The 17,209-nt window shown below is 43.6% G+C and overlaps 1 protein-coding gene across 1 annotated transcript in view; it reads left to right on the top strand.

The window, feature by feature from the left end:
• The first annotated feature begins 5,394 nt into the window (after positions 1–5,394).
• pkn1b (protein kinase N1b) overlaps positions 5,395–17,209 on the top strand; it is a 46,225-nt gene continuing 34,410 nt past the window's right edge. Inside the window, exons 1-4 of the mRNA XM_080725098.1 lie at positions 5,395–5,508; positions 11,899–12,199; positions 13,991–14,130; positions 16,460–16,580. Coding sequence (XP_080581224.1) covers positions 5,434–5,508; positions 11,899–12,199; positions 13,991–14,130; positions 16,460–16,580 — 637 coding nt within the window. The 5' untranslated portion in view covers positions 5,395–5,433. The remainder of the gene's footprint in view (positions 5,509–11,898; positions 12,200–13,990; positions 14,131–16,459; positions 16,581–17,209) is intronic.

Below are 17,209 nucleotides of genomic sequence, written 5' to 3'. Positions count from 1 at the left end.
CCTCTTTATTAGCCAAGTGGACCGCGTGTAGAACGGATGCCTCGGAGCGTCCAGGAGGCATGGATGGATGTTGCTGTGGCGCCGCGGCCGGTGGAGCCCGTAACAACAGTCCACCGCCACCAGACCACTGCCACCAGGGGGGAGGCGCCTGCTTCTCGGTAAGGAGCCATCATCCTCTGCTGGGGTTGATACTTAAGGTCTCGGTGGCATGTTCTATTTGCCCGAAGGTCTCGCCTGAAAAGTAAATAGTCCATTATGAATCAGAATCAATCTTTATTGTCACACCACATTACAAGTAAAGTGGGTCATGCAGGCTCATCATTGCAGTTATAAAAGATACAGAGTTATCTCATAGAGAAAGAGGAGAACAACAAGTGCATGACTAATCTGCATAATACAATAGTATGAGTGCATAAAAAAGGACAGGTAAAATGTGCGCTTGTAGAACGAATGTATGTTAAATCCACTCGATAACTGCCGAGTGAAAACCAATAAATGATGTATATATTATAAATAGTCAAAAGTAGAAGAATACGCACATCTCTTAAATGAGGTGCTGGGTGAAAAATAGCAAGATTGAAGAGAAACCCGCACACTCTGCTCCAAATGACTGAATTTTATTGACAACGTTTCGAGCACTAGCTCTTCATCTGGTCAAACTCTTTGTTTGACCAGATGAAGAGCTAGTGCTCGAAACGTCAATAAAATTCAGTCATTTGGAGCAGAGTGTGCAGGTTTCTCTTCAACCATATCTATCTATAAATGCGACAAATCTCTGTCTGTTTGTTTGTAATCCGCGTAATCCGCGTATCTCGAGAACCGTCTCCTTATGCGGAGCTGATTGTTGACATCAGGCTGTTCCGGAGGAAATCGGCGCAAGCGCTGAGTCATTGTGACGTCACTTCATAAAAGGCTCTGACATCACGTACGCCACATGAGTCAACACAAAATCTCTGTGAATGTGTATGTATGTATGTAATCCGCGTATCTCGAGAACCCTTCTTCCCACCGGCACGCGCGTTCTCCAGATATGGGCATAAAGTCTGACATCAGAGTTTTCTGCAACCGGTACTGTGTGTGCAGAGATCTTCATATATGGGCATAAGTGGACAAAGACAAACAGATGGTCAAAACGGGTCCTATGACAACAGGTATATTGGGGTTTGCATTAAAGGGTGGGGCATTCATGGGGTTTGCATTAAAGGGTGGGGCATTCATTCCCTATTTCAAATTCGGCACGTGCGTTCCCCACCGCAGCAGGTAGTGCAGTGCTCGGCCTCGACCCGACCCGACCCGATACACGATTTTCTGGAACCAGCACGAAAGGTTCGGATTCTGATGTCTGACATCAGGATTTTCCGGAACTGGCACTGTGTCTGCATAGATCTCCATTTATGGGCATAAAATGGATGCAGACAGACAAATACAGATATCTCCATATATGGGCATAAATGGACACAGGCAAACAGATGGTCAAAGATCTCCATATATGGGCATAAAGTGGACGCAGACAGACAGATACAGATATCTCCATATATGGGCATAAATGGACACAGGCAAACAGATGGTCAAAACGGGTCCTATGACAACAGGTATAATGGGGTTTGCATTAAGTTTGTCTCCTCCTCCATCTGTTTGTCTGTGTCCCTTTATTCCCATTATGGAGATCTCTGTATCTGTCTGTGCCTCCGACTGTGTTGCAGACACAGTGCCGGTTCCCCCTTTAATGCAAACCCCATTATACCTGTTGTCATAGGACCCGTTTTGACCATCTGTTTGAAAAAGCGACAGAAATCTCATATATGGGCATAAAATGGACGCAGATAAACAGATATCTCCATATATGGCATATATGGGCATACAATGGATGCAGAATCACAACGATCTCCATATACGGGCATAAAAGGGACACAGACAGACAGATACAGAGATCTCCATATATGGGCATAAAATGGACGCAGATAGACAGATATCTCCATATATGGGCATATATGGGCATAAAATGGACCCAGAACTATAACTGCAGTGATCTCCATATATGGACATAAAATGGACACCGACAGACAGACAGATACAGATATCTCCATATATGGGCATAAATGGACACAGGCAGACAAATGGTCAAAACGGGTCCTATGAAAACAGGTATAATGGGGTTTGCATTAAAGGGCGGGGCATTCATTCCCTATTTACATTGTTCCGAGTTGGCCAGGTCGCCGACTAGACCCTGGGCCGCCCAGAAATCTCATATATGGGCATAAAATGGACGCAGATAAACAGATATCTCCATATATGGCATATATGGGCATACAATGGATGCAGAATCACAAAGATCTCCATATACGGGCATAAAAGGGACACAGACAGACAGATACAGAGATCTCCATATATGGGCATAAAATGGATGCAGATAGACAGATATCTCCATATATGGGCATATATGGGCATAAAATGGACCCAGAACTATAACTGCAGTGATCTCCATATATGGACATAAAATGGACACCGACAGACAGATACAGATATCTCCATATATGGGCAAAAATGGACACAGGCAGACAAATGGTCAAAACGGGTCCTATGAAAACAGGTATAATGGGGTTTGCATTAAAGGGCGGGGCATTCATTCCCTATTTACATTGTTCCGAGTTGGCCAGGTCGCCGACTAGACGCTGGGCCGCCCGAAGGGCGGCCCAGCTTCTAGTATTATAAATAGACAATGAAGACGGAAATCACGGAATGCTCTTGATCGTCGGGGAAACTGAAAGCAAACTCCTCTTGTTGCCCGAACATTTTATTTACCTGTACTTGCCACAGGCAGTCGGGCAATTGCTAGTGTCTGTCAATCCCTGTCACTATCAGCTTCCATGTCACATCATAGGTTTACAGGTGTATACAGTGGGTAAAATAATAATAACCGGTAAGACGCCTAAGGGAGACAAGCGACCTGTCTTGGCCATCTGGCCAGTGATGTATATCGGACCAGTTACCCATATATGGAGACCCCTAATACCCATATATGGAGATCCATGTACAGTATATGGAGATATGCTGTGAGACCCCAAATATGCTTACTCAGTTATTCGTCATGTGAAAGTCCTATGACGTCTATGACATCTGACATCATACATACAATCCCTTTTATGCCTATATATGGAGATCCCTGTCTGTAGAACCAGCCACACATATATGGCCATTCCCATATGAAGTCCTGTTAGATATGGGCTTAATATTGATGACATCAGGGATCTCCATATAAGGGCATAAAAGGGATTTTATTAGTGTGGTTCCCCTGACATCTCAGTGATTTCAGAGGGTGATGTCATCTTGTCATCAGAAGATACATAATCAGCTCGTCTTACATTGGATTACCAGAATACTATATTTTTCCAAATAGTAGCCTGGGTGTTTAATTTGCAAAGTTGGCATCATCTCTACGCTGATGACGCTGAACTTTTCCTTTAAGATGGCATTGCAAGACCAGGCAGCCTTGCTCTGTTTTGGAACAACTGAACACACTGCTTCCTGTTCGTGTGTGTGTGTGTGTGTGTGTGTGTGTGTGTGTGTGTGTGTGTGTGTGTGTGTGTGTGTGTGTGTGTGTGTGTGTGTGTGTGTGTGTGTGTGTGTGTGTGTGTGTGTGTGTGTGTGTGTGTGTGAGAGTGTGTGTGTGTGTGTGTGAGAGTGTGTGTGAGAGAGAGAGAAGAGTCAGTGACCCATAGCCACAGTGTGTGTGTGTGTGTGTGTGTGTGTGTGTGTGTGTGTGTGTGTGAGTCAGAGGAACATATGACTTGTGTGACACTCAACTGTCACGACGAGGAGGACGTGAGGACGTGGCGCGGTCACTGGTCTCAGTGGTCTGCCAACAATTATTACATATTGTTACATAATCACAAAAATCGCAATTTTGCATAATTGCCATAATCGTTTCCCCAACAGACCCCAGCAGCCCTCATAGCATAGAGCGAAGCACATAAGCATATCTATCGTTTTTTTTTTTTTTTTTTCGTACTAGTTGTCATTATACACATCCATGCCTTGATTGTCCCACAGTCTCATAAATGCATGTTTTGGGGTGAGCATTCGACACAACTGCTAATCAAAGAGGCTGTACTGGCCAATCACAGTGCATCTTTTCCAGGACTTGACAAAATGCATGACAGCATAACATCTTAGCAGACTGTGGTGGCTCGTGTGGGACAACCAAAGCATGGATTTGATGAAAAGAAAAAAACTTTTGAACACAACACAACATTATGCTATAAGGGCTGCCGGGTTTTGCTGGGGAAACTAGACGACAGGGGCAATTCTGCACAATAGACTCCATGGTCCAAGGTTCCATATGTACCATCAGAGTTACGGGTGTCCTTAAAATGTAAGGAATTGTCACAAGAATAACGAAACTAAAAAGTCAGTTCCATTGCGACCATGTCTCAATATTATTGATGTAATAGGAAACAAAGGAGAAATTGTCTTTCTTTCTGTTCACTTCCTTGTTTGCATTTGTTGACTGTTGACCCTTCAGCTCCTTGATGTGGGTTGGTTCATTTGCCCCCAATTGTACACTCTACTGTCGCACGCACGCACGCACGCACGCACGTACGCACGCACGGGTGCAGTGCATCTGTCATGAGTATCACAGCAACACAGGGCAACCGTCGGCAGGAAGCAGTGTGGCTGTGTGAGCTCACTGTCGCTTACAAAACCACTGTGTGTGTGTGTGCGTGTGTGTGTGTGTGCTTGTATTGCTCCAGTATGTGCAGTGTATAATAATGTTTTTGTATTTTTTTCAGGAAACTTCAGGAAAGTTCAGGATTTTCAGTGTTTTTGGAATTGGTCTCAGCCTCAGGTCTGTAAACGGGTTAAAAACGGCAAAATGTTTTCCAAAAATAACACAAGATTCAAGATTGCTTTATTTGTCATTGATTTTTCCATCTGCAACCAGCGTTAGAAAAAAAACATTGTGTTTCTCCCAGTTTAAGACGGCAATAATTCTTAAAATAAATAAAAATACTCTACTACCTATATATATTCTGTAAATAACCTAAAGTAAATAAATCCTAAAAACATAAATATAAGCATACAAAACCGAATCAAAAGCAAAACTGAATTAAGAGTTCGCACATCACGCACGCACACACGCACCATGACGTCTGGCACGGTCTGCCTGTCTGTGGCAACAGAACAGAACAGAACAGAACAGGAAGCCCTGGTGGGGGCGGGCCTGACTCGCTGCCTACAGTGTGAATGTGTCTTATCGTCTAGTCTTCCTGTTCGCTCCGTTCCGCTCGATCCGGGTTTTTAGGCCTTCTTTTTGATTCCTGGCGGGAAGGGAAGCACATCCTGGGAATCTCAGCTGGTCGGGGGATACAGCCGCTGTGCGTGTGTGTGTGTGTGTGCGTGTGTGTGTGTGTGACAGAGGACAGTAGGCCTATCATGGAGGTAGTGGAGGACTTGCATGAGGAGCAGAGCAGCGACCTCACCCTGCACAGAGAGACAGAGCCCCCTCCGGTAGGCTGGACCCGATCTAGAGATAATAGGAGATCTACAAGCTCACAACGTGTCGTGAGCTTGAAGATTGCCTATTTTCATTCATTCTTAATAATTATTTTATATTTTTTAGATGTTTTTTCTTAGATTTGTTTAAATGTGTCTACGCCACTGCTTTTTTTGGGGGGGGTGGGTGATTTATACTTGATTTAAACACCGTTCAGTCCAGGGAAAGCATCTGTGTCATTTTAGATTCTGCTATAGTATCAAAAGTAGTTGATCTGCTACTTTTGCAAATTTTGAATTTGAACCCTGCAAAAGTAACAGTTTTGGACACAACTGTAATGAGGTTTGCACCCGACAGAGACGGTGTGTGCTTTCCAGAAAACTGTTAGGATTAATAGAAGGCGTTTTTTCCAGAATCTGCCTCAGGTCTACATGGGTTGAAGCAGCACTTAAACCCTCTTATTCTTAGTATAACGGCCTGGAGGTTCGACTACGTACTTACACCAACGTTTTATCATCTACACCAAATCTCTGCCAAAAAAAAAACTGCTGATCTACAAGCCCACAACGTGTCAGGTTGTTGTGACGCGTTGACGCGTCGACACGCATCAACAAGGCATCGTCATCGGTTTCGATAGCAGGTCATTCTTTTAGACAAATGCCACTGTAGGTTCATTGTTTACCTGGAATAATATAGTTTCAATATGCAGACTATTATGTTTGATAGTATTAGTACTTTTTCATCGTTTAGACTGATGCTCTGTCCTTTGTTAAATGTGGTCCTAGTTTACTGAGGCGCTACGCTGTCTCTGCATTTGATGCTTTGATGTTTACCTTGCTTATGATAAGTCGCTCTGGCTAAATGCCTAAATTGTGCATGTTTGCAGAATCACCAAATTAGTATTCGCAGGTGCATTTTTGGATCGCGTATTGCCGTATTAGTCACGCGCCCCGGTGTGTAACGGTCTGCAGTCACGCACCAAAATAGCAGATCTACAAGTTAAGCCGTAGATGGTCTATTTTTTAGTGGTGCCGTGCGACACCAGTACGCAGCCAAGCGCAGCATAAATCAGGAGTTATCTGAACCCAACCCGCCGCCTCTATGTTCTCTCCACTTCCTCGTTCACTTCCTGGTAAAGAAAAAAATAATCTTTATTTAGGAGGCTGACTCAGCCTTTGAGCTTTCTTTCCCTTCATGTTTTTCTTTTTCATCGTGGCATGGGGGAGTGGGGGGGTCAAACCTCTTTCTTTTTGTAGTTAGGGCCAGGGATTCAGTTAGTGTTGTGTTGTGCTGTGGTTGTGGGTGTGCAGCGTCACAGACAGGCTGCTTGTGCTGACTTCCTGACTGTTGGACCTGGCTCTGTCTGTCTGTCTGTCTGTCTGTCTGTCTGTCTGCACTCAATAAAGCCACTGCTGGGGATTAATGCTTATTGATTCTGATGGCTGACAGGGTCACTGGCCCTGCTACAGTACATCAAGGTGTGTGTGTGTGTGTGTGTGTGTGTGTGTGTGTGTGTGTGTGTGTGTGTGTGTGTGTGCGTGTGCGTGTGCCTGTGCGTGTGCGTGTGCGCGTTGATATTGTTGCTGTCGGGCAGAAACCTCATGTTTCAAATGTTGTTTTTTCATAGATTAATGTACTTCATTTTGGATTGATTGATTGACCTTAAAGGAGTAGTTTTCACTATTTTCAGCCTGAGAGCGACCACTTGTCCCTCCCTAATGTTTTAGTCTAGTTTTTATTTGGTTGAAGAAATTGGCAATAGTCATCATTTAGTTTTCATCAGTGAAAAAACTTAGTCGACGAACATGTTTCGTAATAGAAGGGCTACAGTGACTGAATTGATTACATCCACGTTAACAATATTCAAGGTAAGCTAGGTTGCAACCTTACTGTGTACAAAGACTTTCTATCTGTGTGCTTGCTTCACCATCATATTAACTCTTTGTTGTTAGATTGTTCCTGATTAATATGCAAAAAATCACAATACAGTAAGTTAATATGATGGAAGAGCAAGCACTAGTCTGCACAGATACGTAAGTAACATTGTAACCTAACTGCCATGAATATATGGTAGATGTACCCTTCTATTTAATCCTTTTGGGGATGTTGATGTTGTCATCTGCCCATTTGTCAATTTGGTCAAAAGAAATTGGTTGAACTGAACTCATATTTTGGGACCATCGCTCCATTGTTCACAATGGTTTGTAATGCAGGCTGCCACCCCATGTGGTCATGTGATCCAAGATGGCCGCGATGTGAATAAGGTCTATAGGTGGTCCGGGCACTCCTCTCCTTTCTCAGCCCACGTCCTCCCGGGGGGCTTCTGTGTTTATTGAGACTTGGAGTAGCCTACCACTGCTCCTTCACTTGGAAAGGAGTCAGCTTAGGTGGTTCGGGCATCTAGTACGGATGCCTCCCAAGTAGGGCTGTCACGGTTATGACATTTTACATGACGATTAATTGTCACTCAAATAATTGCGATTAACGATTTAATTGTGTTTTTGCCATTGAAAATTACAAAAACACATACTAGTCGAAATTACATTTCTGTTTGGCTTTTAGGCTTTGAAGTTGCACATGGTAGATATGACACAACCTAAATATACAAAGAAGTTATTGACATATTCGACAACTTTACACTTAAAAAAGAACATTGATAGTGGAAATAGCCGATCTACAAGCTCACAACGCGTCACGATGCGACGCGTTGTGAGCTTGTAGATCTGCTATTTCCACTATTTTTACAAAAAAAAGATATATGAACATTTTTCAGCATGGACACGATTATGACGATTATGAAAAATAATCGCGATTATGTCAAATAATTGCGATTAGACGATTATGTAATAATTGTGACAGCCCTACTCCCAAGCACCTTCCTCTGGGAGGAGACCCCGGGGCAGACCAAAGACCAGATGGAGGGATTATATCTTCACACTGGCCTGGGAATGAAGATGGATGGATGGATGGAAACATTACATGTTTATGGCAGTGGTGCTGAGAGATACGGCTGTTAGCAGAATCTTACTTCAGAGATGAGCGGTTCCCAAATCTTTTCTGGTTCAGGGCCCACTCAAAAGTATCGAAACTGTTGCTAAACTACTGAAGCCCTGTTAAGTGGTCAGATGGGTGGGCTAAGGTGGGTTAAGTGGAACAACAAGTACAGCATAGAATCTGGGTGTTTCCATACTATACAGTATGTCTATGATTGTATGCCATGTTCATTTTGTCGACAACACGTTGTGCTGTGAGGCATTGTGAGCTTGTAGGTTGTCTATTTTCAACATGCAACCAAGTGTAAAATCAGCCCTTATGACACCATCAAGGCCCGCCAAAATGCATTTTTTTCCCGACATAATCAATCTAATGATATTTAGTCGACTGAAACTAAAACCTTTTAGATGACTAAAATAAAACAAAATTGTATTCAAAAGACCATGAATAGACTAAATAAAAAATAGCTGGTTATATGTCTGATCGCTCACTTGGTTAACAAGAAGTATTGTGAAATCTGATACTATTTTCAGTTCACTTTTCTCTTTGTGCAGGCTACATGTCATGATTTTTTCCTGCAGCTTTGGCCCCCTGTTACGCCACACCACTCTCCATACGTCACACGTTATGGTCTCATGATTGCCATGTTTGTGCAATGGGCCACGCGTTATTACACACTCACCATGCAGGCCCTGGACTTGTGCCATGTCTGGCTTCAGGGATGTACAGAGAATGTTAGAGAGGCAGGGGCTGACATTTCTAAAAGGGCCCTTTTGGTGAAAATATCGAGCAAGCCTCCGAGCTTGGAGGTCGGCTATTTTCTTTTTTTTTTTTCACTTAAATTTTTTATTTGACAAGTATAAAGTTAAGGACATTAAACAAACAATTAACACACATATATCAAACACAAAACAAAAGAAATAAAAAGAAATAAAATAACAACATATAGGGCTGCCGAACATCATATAATGGTAGAAAGAGGTCTAGGTGTTCTTTACTGTTCTGCTGTATAAATATATTGTGAGTTATAGTAGCACATTTCTTATAAAGATAAGCATGGTACATTAAAAGAAAAGGTAAAAAAGAAAAAGAAAAAAGAAAGCAGTAGAGGTCGGCTATTTTCGATGGTTGGTTTCTACGCAGAGAGGACAATTCTTTCAGCATAAGATGCTGCGTTCAAGTTCAGGAGAGTTTGGACAAGGCAATTCTCTTGAATGCTGACTTCAGCTATGGCATGGAAAGAGGACATTTGCATTTCTTTCACCATAGTAAAAACTGCATTCATGGTCTGAAGAGGGCACTTTTTTACAGAAGGATAAAAGGGCAGGGGCTCAAGCCCCCTTTGATATGTGTGTGCACGTGCCTGTCTGGCTTGCCTTGGCAGAATGTGTGAGGACTGTGATGAAATACCTGTATTCTGTTGCATGGTTTAAACATGAGTGTGGTCAGTGGTGTAAAGTAACTAAGTACATTTACTCAAGTACTGTGCTTAAGTATTATTTTGAGGTAATTTTACTTTACTTACTTTGCAGATATACATTTGTTTATTTTTATTTTTATTACAAATAATATTTTCAAAAGATTTGTATACATTTGAAACTTGTGTGAAGTGGGACATTCTGCATAATGAGTACTTTACTTTCTACTTTTGGGGGGGGGGTCCTCAGTTAAAATATGATTCGTTTGGGGGTCGCGGCCTGAAAAGGTTGAGAACCACTGCTCTATACCAGCGTCTTTTCTGTTTTCTGTCATCGTGGGGGAAAGCATTCTGCGGGAAATAGCCGGTCGACAGCGCCGACAAATCCAATTGGATCACTTTGCAAACAACAGTGGCCCGGTCAAGATCAGGCTTGACAAACATGAGGGATTTGCCTTCTCTGTGAATATAGCCAGATAGGAGAGGAGCCTTCTCTATGAATATAGCCAGATATCTGAGAGGAGAGGAGCCTTCTCTATGAATATAGCCAGATATCTGAGAGGAGAGGAGCCTTCTCTATGAATATAGCCAGATATCTGAGAGGAGAGGAGCCTTCTCTATGAATATAGCCAGATATCTGAGAGGAGAGGAGCCTTCTCTATGAATATAGCCAGATATCTGAGAGGAGAGGAGCCTTCTCTATGAATATAGCCAGATATCTGAGAGGAGAGGAGGGTGTAATCAGATCCACTATGAGCTGAATGGGAGGCTGGATGGATGGCAGGATGGCTCAATGGCCTTCTACACTGCGTGTGTGTGTGTGTGTGTGTGTGTGTGCGCGCGCGCGCGTGTGTGTTTGTGTGTGTGTGTGTGTGTGTGTGTGTGTGTGTGCGTGCGTGTGTGTGTGTGTGTGTGTGTGTTTGTGTACTTGTATCACCATACTTGCGAGGACCAAACGTTCTATTCTATTTTCCCATTTTTAAACGTAGGTAAACCTGTGCGGCGACATCACACACAAGCCTGTAGATCTGCTGTATGTTCCTGCTATATTTCTCAGGCATTTTCGATGCTGTGCTAAACATTTGATGTCCTCACATGTATAGTAATGCAAACCTCCGTACGTGCGTGCGTGCACACACATGTGAGTGTGTGTGATATAATAACCCTAACCCTAACCCGTGGCGCAGTGTGAACGTTGGATGAATGCCACCCAGGTCGTCTCCCAGAGCTTTACAATGTCCTCTCTCTTGTCGCGTGGAAACCTCATATCTCCAAGACTGCTAAAACGGCAAAAGTAGCAGATCTGCAAGCTTGAAATGCATTGCTTTTGAGCTAGCTAATTCTTTAGTGTGACGCAGTGGTATGATCACGTCGGGCGTTCATTCACAAAAAAAAAAAAACACAAAAAGTTCAAATATGGAGATAAGAGGTTTGTGACCGACAGCAGCGATGTATTAAAATGTGATGATATGAAAGCCTTTGTGCGCTGCCTGCCAAGCTCTAGTCTATATGATGCTTCGTCGTTTTAACAGATTAGACTTTTTGCATAATAGATTTACTTTTTTTCATGTACACTTATATAACAAGTCCTTAAAGGAGTAGTTCACCCCCCAAATACTTTTTTCCATCGATTACTTAACCCATTGAGACGTAAATGTAGGCTACAAGTTTACACTAGTGTTTAAACTGCAGCTAATGGTGGCGGTCAATATGAGTTAATGGGTTAACCCATTTAGAACGGGTACACATTTTGTGTATCATTATTTTATGCTTTAACTATTGAAAAATAGCAGATATACAAGCTCACAGCGCAGCACCGAGTGCCGCGCTGCGAGCTTGTAGATCTGCTATTTTTGAAAAGTCGTGAGCATTAGAATTTTGACCCGATTCTATAATTGTCTTTTGAATCCTTCTAATTCTAGGCCTAAATGGGTTAATGGTGGTAAATGTGTTAAAACTCACTCACTCACTCCCCCCCCGCCCCCTCCCTCAGGGTGACCCGGGCGGGCTGTCGGTGCTGCAGCGGCTGGGCCAGGAGGGCGCAGACCTCTCTGACTCGCGCGTGCAGCAGCGGCTGGACGAGGAGCGAGTGCGCATCCGCCGCGAGATCCGCCAGGAGCTCAAGATCAAGGAGGGCGCCGAGAAGCTGCGGCGCGCCACCACCGACAAGCGCAGCGGGCAGCAGGTGGACTCGCAGCTGCGTAGCTCGGCGCGCCGGCTGGACGCGCTGCAGGAAGAGCTGCAGGACCTGGACGCGCACATCGTGGTCAAGGGACACGACGACAACAACAAGGGTGAGTGGCCCTGCAAGCCAAATGACGTCATGATGACTCCATTATTATTATTTTGTGCTTTAGCTATTGAAAAATCGCACCCGTGCGAAGTGAGCGGTGCAAACTAATTCCTGCGCAAATCAGTGTTGATAGGCATGCATGGCAATATTCTTTTTGTTGTGTATGATGTCAGTCTAGAGGTCTGCTCAGACTATATAAGTCTTTATTGTCATTTCTCATCAGTTAGTTGACCAAGCTACGGATTGTAGCTTGTAAGAGTGTCATAGTGTAATGATAAGTGACCTTATTTACCTCCAGAGAGGCCTCCAGAGGGGAGAGAAGAGGCCAGAAGATGAATATTTTAGTTTTTCAAAGTCTGTTCATTTGTATTTTAAACTTGTATTACCTGCCTATCATTTATAACCTGTAAGATTGTCCACAGTCTGTCTAAAAGTGTGGTTATTTTATCGCTTATAAGTGATATTCATCTAATATAATTTTGAAATTCAAGGTTAGCACCGCTCAATAATTTTTTATGACGTATTTTACGCGGCCTAAACGCGTTATGACGTATTTTACGCGGCCTAAACGCGTTATGACGTATTTTACGCGGCCTAAACGCGTTCTAAATCAGGGTGAACCAATCGAGTGCCTCTGTGACTATGACATCATGGACAGATCAACAGAATCGAAGTGTTTCATTGGTCTAGCGAACTCATGTCATCATCATTTGTGACATCATAGTTTTGGTAAAAAAGCGGTCTATAGGAGCGGTTAGCACCGCTCAAAAATAGCTGAGTGCTGCGCAGCGAGCTTGTAGATCTGCTATTTATTTATTTTTTATTGTGAAAATGTGTGCAAGAAACCTATGTTTCTATGTCGGTAGTGCTCAAACTTTTTCATTTGAAGGACCCCCAAAATTATATGTATTTGGCCACGGACCCCCATCTCAAAATATTTAGTTCCAGCTAGGGACCCCCCAGAAGCAAAATTTGAGTTAAACATTCTCGCTTAAAAAAATACATGATTTGCACACATTTTCACAACTTTTCAAAAATATCAGATCTACAAGCTCGCTGTGAGCTTGTATATCTGCTATTATCAGCTAAAGTATAAAAAAATTCCAGGCCCCTTCCCCTTGGCCCCTAGTAACTCATTCCCACTCCCCCCCCCCTCCCCCCCCCTTGTGACGCCCCTGCTCACAACGCGTCGCATCGCGACGCGTTGTGAGCTTGTAGATCGGCTATTTCCACTATCAATGTTATTTTTTAAGTAGTAAGTTGTCAAATATGTCAGTAATTTCTTCATGTATTTAGGTTTTGTGTCATATCTGCCATGTGCAACTTCAAAGCACTAAAAGCCAAACAGAAATGTAATTGTCAATGACAAAAACACAATTAAATCGTTAATCGCCAATTCACCCTTTGTCAAGTCCCGCCCATTGTCCCGTCCCTCTTCACACCCATTGGTTGCAGTGTCTTGGTGGGACATTCGGTGGGACACTCCATCCACTACCATTCTAATTCAGTTGCTTCGTATTGTTATTCTGTGTGTTCAATTCTAATTTCAAACTTGGTTTCAGTCAAATGGAGCTGCTCAGTGGCAGTATAGTGACTCAGCATGTTTTTAAATGTTTTTATTTCTCCAAAAATTACGTTTTAGCAAATTCAACATCAAAAAGGCGGAACCAGGGCGGGACAAGGCAGATAGAGCCTGCTGGTTGGTCAGTCAGGGACCAACCAGAAGTCTGACAAAGGGTGAATTATTTGAGTGACAATTAATGGTCATGTAAAATGTCATATCGTGACACAGATGCTCCCCGGTCTCCGGTCAGCCGCACCACGGCCAGCCAGGAGCGTATCTCTGCCCTGGAGAGACAGCTGAACATCGAGCTGAAGGTCAAGCAGGGAGCGGAGAACATGATCCCCATCTACGCCAACGGAGCCACCAAAGTACGCCTCGTTTCTGTCGCTTACACTTTGTCCCATCAATGGAGTGATCGGAAGCATGTTTTATTTGTATTACCGTATTTTCCGGACTATAAGGCGCACTTAAAAGCCCTTCATTTTCTCAAATAACTACAGTGCGCCTTATAGTCCAGTGCGCCTTATACCTGTATATGGATCATTCATTGACATTGACATTCCCTTTAGCACAGCTCCATCTGTTGGATGCATACCGAACCAAAATAATTTCGGCTCTAAAAGTGGAGTATGCATCGGCCCTTAATGAACAAACACTCTATAAATAAAACACCACTTTTTTGTTTTGACCAACAAATATCACTATCAACTTGTTGCAATTTGTACATCAATTAATATTTGCTTTGGCCTCCTAAATGGCCTACCTAATGCTTTCCTCTGAGTCACTTTGAAGAGGGAGCACAGTAGCTTTAAAGAGTGCTTATCCATTCACTATCATTAGAGGTTACGGTAACAAGATACTTCACATTATCTCTTATCTATGTAATGTAAATTACTGTTAATGTCCTCACTGTCAGAATGTCTGGCAGTAACTAACCTCGCCTCACCGGGCTTTCTGGGGGAAAGCCTGGTGTTCGTTTACAACAGGCCGTTTGATCCGTTCTAGGCGGAAACCACAAGCAGAATAAGCGGTGTCGCTTTGTTTTGTTTCCTCCCTTTTGTTTCCCCAATCCCTATTAAAATGCTCCAGTAGCCTAGTGTAGTCTTGCCAGTCGCTACGAGTTGGACTAAAAGATGCATACCAAACAAATTTTCCAAAAGCAAAACTATGCCGCATCAAGGAGTTTATTAGGTAGGCCCTAAAAGTATGTCCTTGAGTGCAGGGGAATATTTTGGGTTAAAACTGTTTCCGGTTTGATAGTTCCGGCCAAAGTGTAGTCCATCTAGGACTACAACATGACGTAAAGTGGTCTCCATTCCCGACCGGATCAAACCCTAAAAAGTGAAGGGACCCTAAAGCCCGTATCAGAGTGTACGGTGGAGACCTATCCACCGCAAATTTGAGGTGGAAACTCAGGAAAGCTTTCCACCTCAAGTCAGAAAATAAGTGCAGGCCATCATAGTCACGGCCCACGGTGAAGTCCTTTACCCCGTCTAGACCGGTTCAGGTCGACCAATCAGTGAACGGGGTGTAGAGCCTGTCTGTCTGATAGTAAAAACAGAGAGATGTGTTGGGACTCACGGTGGAAAGTTCTCCACCGTGAGGAATGATGTAACGTTGTAGTTTCATGACTCAAAAAGACTCGAAAAGACCCGACTATGATACGGGCTTAACACTCTCCTCTCCTCTCCTCTCCTCTCCTCTCCTCTCCTCTCCTCTCCTCTCCTCTCCTCTCCTCTCCTCTCCTCTCCTCTCCTCTCCTCTCCTCTCGTCTCCTCTCCTCTCCTCTCGTCCCCTCTCCTCCCCTCTCCTCCCCTCCCCTCAGCAGTGTGGGAAGAGGGCTGTATAATAGATAATGAACCAGGTTACTGGAAGAAGAGTGCTTGCTCATGTCTGCTGTCTCACTGCGTTCGCTTTGCTGTAGGACTGCAAAACTATCCCTTACTGATTATACCACTACGAGTACTTCTTAGATTCATTGAAACAATCGATAAGTACTTATATCAATGAATTAAAAGATTTGTTTCTCTGTAAACAACTACTTTGATTGCCCTGAAGCCCTTTTTAAGGCACCGGAGAAGTAAAAAAACATCATTCTGACTGTGCAGCCCAGATCTCCGAGGTTGGTGTAGGTGGCATGTTGTAGGTGATGGCGTCGTCGACTCCGATGTCAGCCTGGTAATCAAACTGAAGTTCAGTACCAGCCGCTCAAAGGCCTTCATGACCTGTGATGTCAGGGCAACTGGTCTGTAGTCGTTGAGGACAGAGGGACGGATCTTCTTAGGCACCGGGACAATGCAGGAGGAGCTTGTGATTCCCCAGAAATTCTGCACACACATTCCCACTAGGTCAAGGAACAAATGCCACCCTTTTCACATTGGCCTGTTATAGCGCCACCAGCAGGTCAACCCAACCCTTTTGCTAAACACATTTCTTTTGAACAAAATGAGAAACACCTGGAGGCCTGTGCTCGGAAGAGCACTGCTTCTAGTTTATATATATATTTTTTACATTGGTGTCACACAAAGATAGCTAAATGAGCTGATCTACAAGCTCACAACACGTTACTATAAAAAGAAAGGCTCAAGAAATCTTTTTATTTCCCCCTAAATCGATTATACAGTAAAATAGAAAACAGGGAAAAAAAGTATTGATTTGTTTGATTAACTGTACCATCACTCACTACTCTCCTGGTAGGACAAGAAGCTTCTCCAGACCGCCCAGCAGATGCTGCAGGACAGTAAGACCAAGATCGACATCATCCGCATGCAGATCCGCAAGTCCATGCAGGCCACGGAGCAGACGGAGGACAACCAAGGTGCCTCGTTGTGTTGTCACAAATATATGCAGGGGCGTCACAAGGGGTAGGAAAGTGGGACTGAGTTACTGGGGCCCAAGGTGGAGGGGCCCTAATAACTTTATCTATTGAAAAATAGCAGATATACAAGCTCACAGCGCGGCACCGAGTGCCGCGCTGCGAGCTTGTAGATCTGCTATTCTTGGAAAAGTCGTGAAAATGTGTGCAAAATCTTTGAATATATGTATCTTTTTAAGCGAACATTTTTAAATCAAATTTTGCTTCTGGGGGTCCCTGGAACTAAATTTTTTAAGATCGGGGTCCGTGGCCAAATACATATCATCTTGGGGGTTCTTGACATAGGTTTCTTGCACACATTTTCACGATTTTTCAAAAATAGCAGATATACAAGCTCGCAGCGCGGCACTCGGTGCCGCGCTGTGAACCAGTGGTCCTTGAGGGTGTTCCAGTTGGTTCCCAGCAAAATGATGCGGAGTTGGTAACCAAATGGACCCTTATAGGCCCATTTGTTTTCATTGTACGCTCTCAAGAGTTAAATTAAACACAATTACCGGTAGAGATTTTTCTTTTTTTGCGTTTGCCTGTCATCTCACCTATGGTACCGAACATCAATACATTATGGAATTGTG

This window comes from Nannobrachium achirus (assembly GCF_963921795.1).
Source record: "Nannobrachium achirus genome assembly, chromosome: 4".
NCBI lineage: Eukaryota > Metazoa > Chordata > Actinopteri > Myctophiformes > Myctophidae > Nannobrachium > Nannobrachium achirus.
Note: the sequence above shows the minus strand (reverse complement) of the source record. Positions and strands in the feature narration are given on the sequence as shown.